We start from the raw sequence: 1,540 nt of genomic DNA, 5'->3' as shown, positions 1-1,540 counted from the left end.
GTTGAACACCAGGGGGGGAGCAGTGCTAGCCCTGCGTCCTCCCGGGGCCTGTCTCCCCCGCGCCCTGCTGCCGAGACAGCAGGTGACTCCTGCTGCCGGGCCCCACACTTTCCATGGGGGGGCCTTTACCCCGGGAGGGCTGGGCCTGAGGCTTTGGGGAAATCTCTGTCAATATGAAAAGAAGAAAAAAACGAAACTCCTGGAAGACCAGCCGGCGCGTGTGTGGACACAGCCATGCCGATGGGCGTGTGGGGAGCGCGTGGCCGGGCAGCCCCCGGTGGGCTCTCGCCTTTCCCCAGCAGAGCGCACTGCCGAGGGCCCCGGGGGCTCCTGATGGTCGGGACGAGGCTGATGCTCGGAGACCCAGGGCGGCCCTGGCCAGGACGGCGATGAGAGGCCTCTGCGGGATGCCAGCGGCACAGGGCTCAGCGGGCCCCTGCGGGCGGGGCCAGCGGGGCACACGAGAGCGATCCCCAAGGCGGGACCACCCAGGCGTCGGTGTCCCGCGCTTGGCAAGAAAAGGGCACGCCAGCCCCGAGGCCAGGAGGACCTGGCCGCCGCTGTGGGGCCACAAGGAGGTCGGGGCCGGGGCCACTCACCAGCAGACGAGCCCGGCCGCCACCGCCGTCCAGGTGACGCAGCAGGGGTCACGCCGCTTGGAGTGCGCCGACTCACCCGGCCGGCGGCAGTGTGCACACGCCAGGTAGGCCGCCAGGAGGAGCAGGTTCAGGCCCAGGCCCACGGCGGCCACCAGCCCCAGGAACAGCAGCGCCTGCAGGGCGAGAGGCGGGTCAGCGCCGGCTGGGATGTTGCCGGGCGCAGCCTGCAGCCCCCTGTCTCCCTCCCTCCTGTCTGGCCCTGGGACACCGGCACTCAGGCAGCCGTGGCTGGGGTGGGCAGAAGCCAAGAGGAGGGCAGTGGGCAGCGCCGGGGAGGGCCGGGGCAGGCGCAGCTCCGGGAAGGGGTGGCTGGAGTGGCCACGGCCTCCCAGCCTGTGCCGGAAACGGGTGGGAGCTGGGGCGTCAGGACAGGCGGTGCCAGCACAGCCCAGGATTCTGAAGCGGGGGGCACCTCTCCGGCCTGCCGAGCGCCTCGGGGTCCCGCGAAGGGAGCTGCTGCCTGTCGGAGCCCGACCCCACCCCTTCTCGTCTCCCGATTCTGCCAGATGACGCCGGATGGCACCAGGATTGGTGGCCTCCTGCCCGGCTGGCCTGGCGCGAAGGTGGCTCCTGGGCCGTCTTCCACGCGCCTCCCAGGGGTCCCCATTCTAGCGCTCGGCTCTGGGGGTCAGAGTGAGAGCTCTCAGGGCTGTCACCGGCAGAACGGCGAGGTGTTAGGACGCCTGGGCTCGAGCGGGGAGAGAGGCTATCCGAGGGGGCGGTCAGGCCCGCTTGGGCTCTCAGACCCACAGTGGCCGGCTCCTGCTGGGCCCGCTCGGGCTGGCCTCTGGGCCCAGTCCAGCCGCTCAGCCAGTCACCCAGACCCATGATTCTGAGCCTCAGGGACAAATGACCAAAGTGGAGGGCCAGCCCAGAGAGAC

The 1,540-nt window shown here is 71.0% G+C and overlaps 1 protein-coding gene across 1 annotated transcript in view; it reads right to left on the bottom strand.

Annotated features, from left to right (window-relative positions):
- Positions 1 to 1,540, bottom strand: part of TTYH2 (tweety family member 2) — a 28,344-nt gene that overhangs the window by 21,081 nt on the left and 5,723 nt on the right. Inside the window, exon 2 of the mRNA XM_012732988.1 lies at positions 600 to 772. Within this exon, the coding sequence (XP_012588442.1) occupies positions 600 to 772 (173 nt within the window). The remainder of the gene's footprint in view (positions 1 to 599; positions 773 to 1,540) is intronic.

The sequence above is a fragment of the Condylura cristata genome, unplaced genomic scaffold (genome assembly GCF_000260355.1).
Source record: "Condylura cristata isolate star-nosed mole 26May11 unplaced genomic scaffold, ConCri1.0 scaffold00038, whole genome shotgun sequence".
NCBI lineage: Eukaryota > Metazoa > Chordata > Mammalia > Eulipotyphla > Talpidae > Condylura > Condylura cristata.
This window is presented reverse-complemented; position numbering and strand designations above follow the sequence as displayed.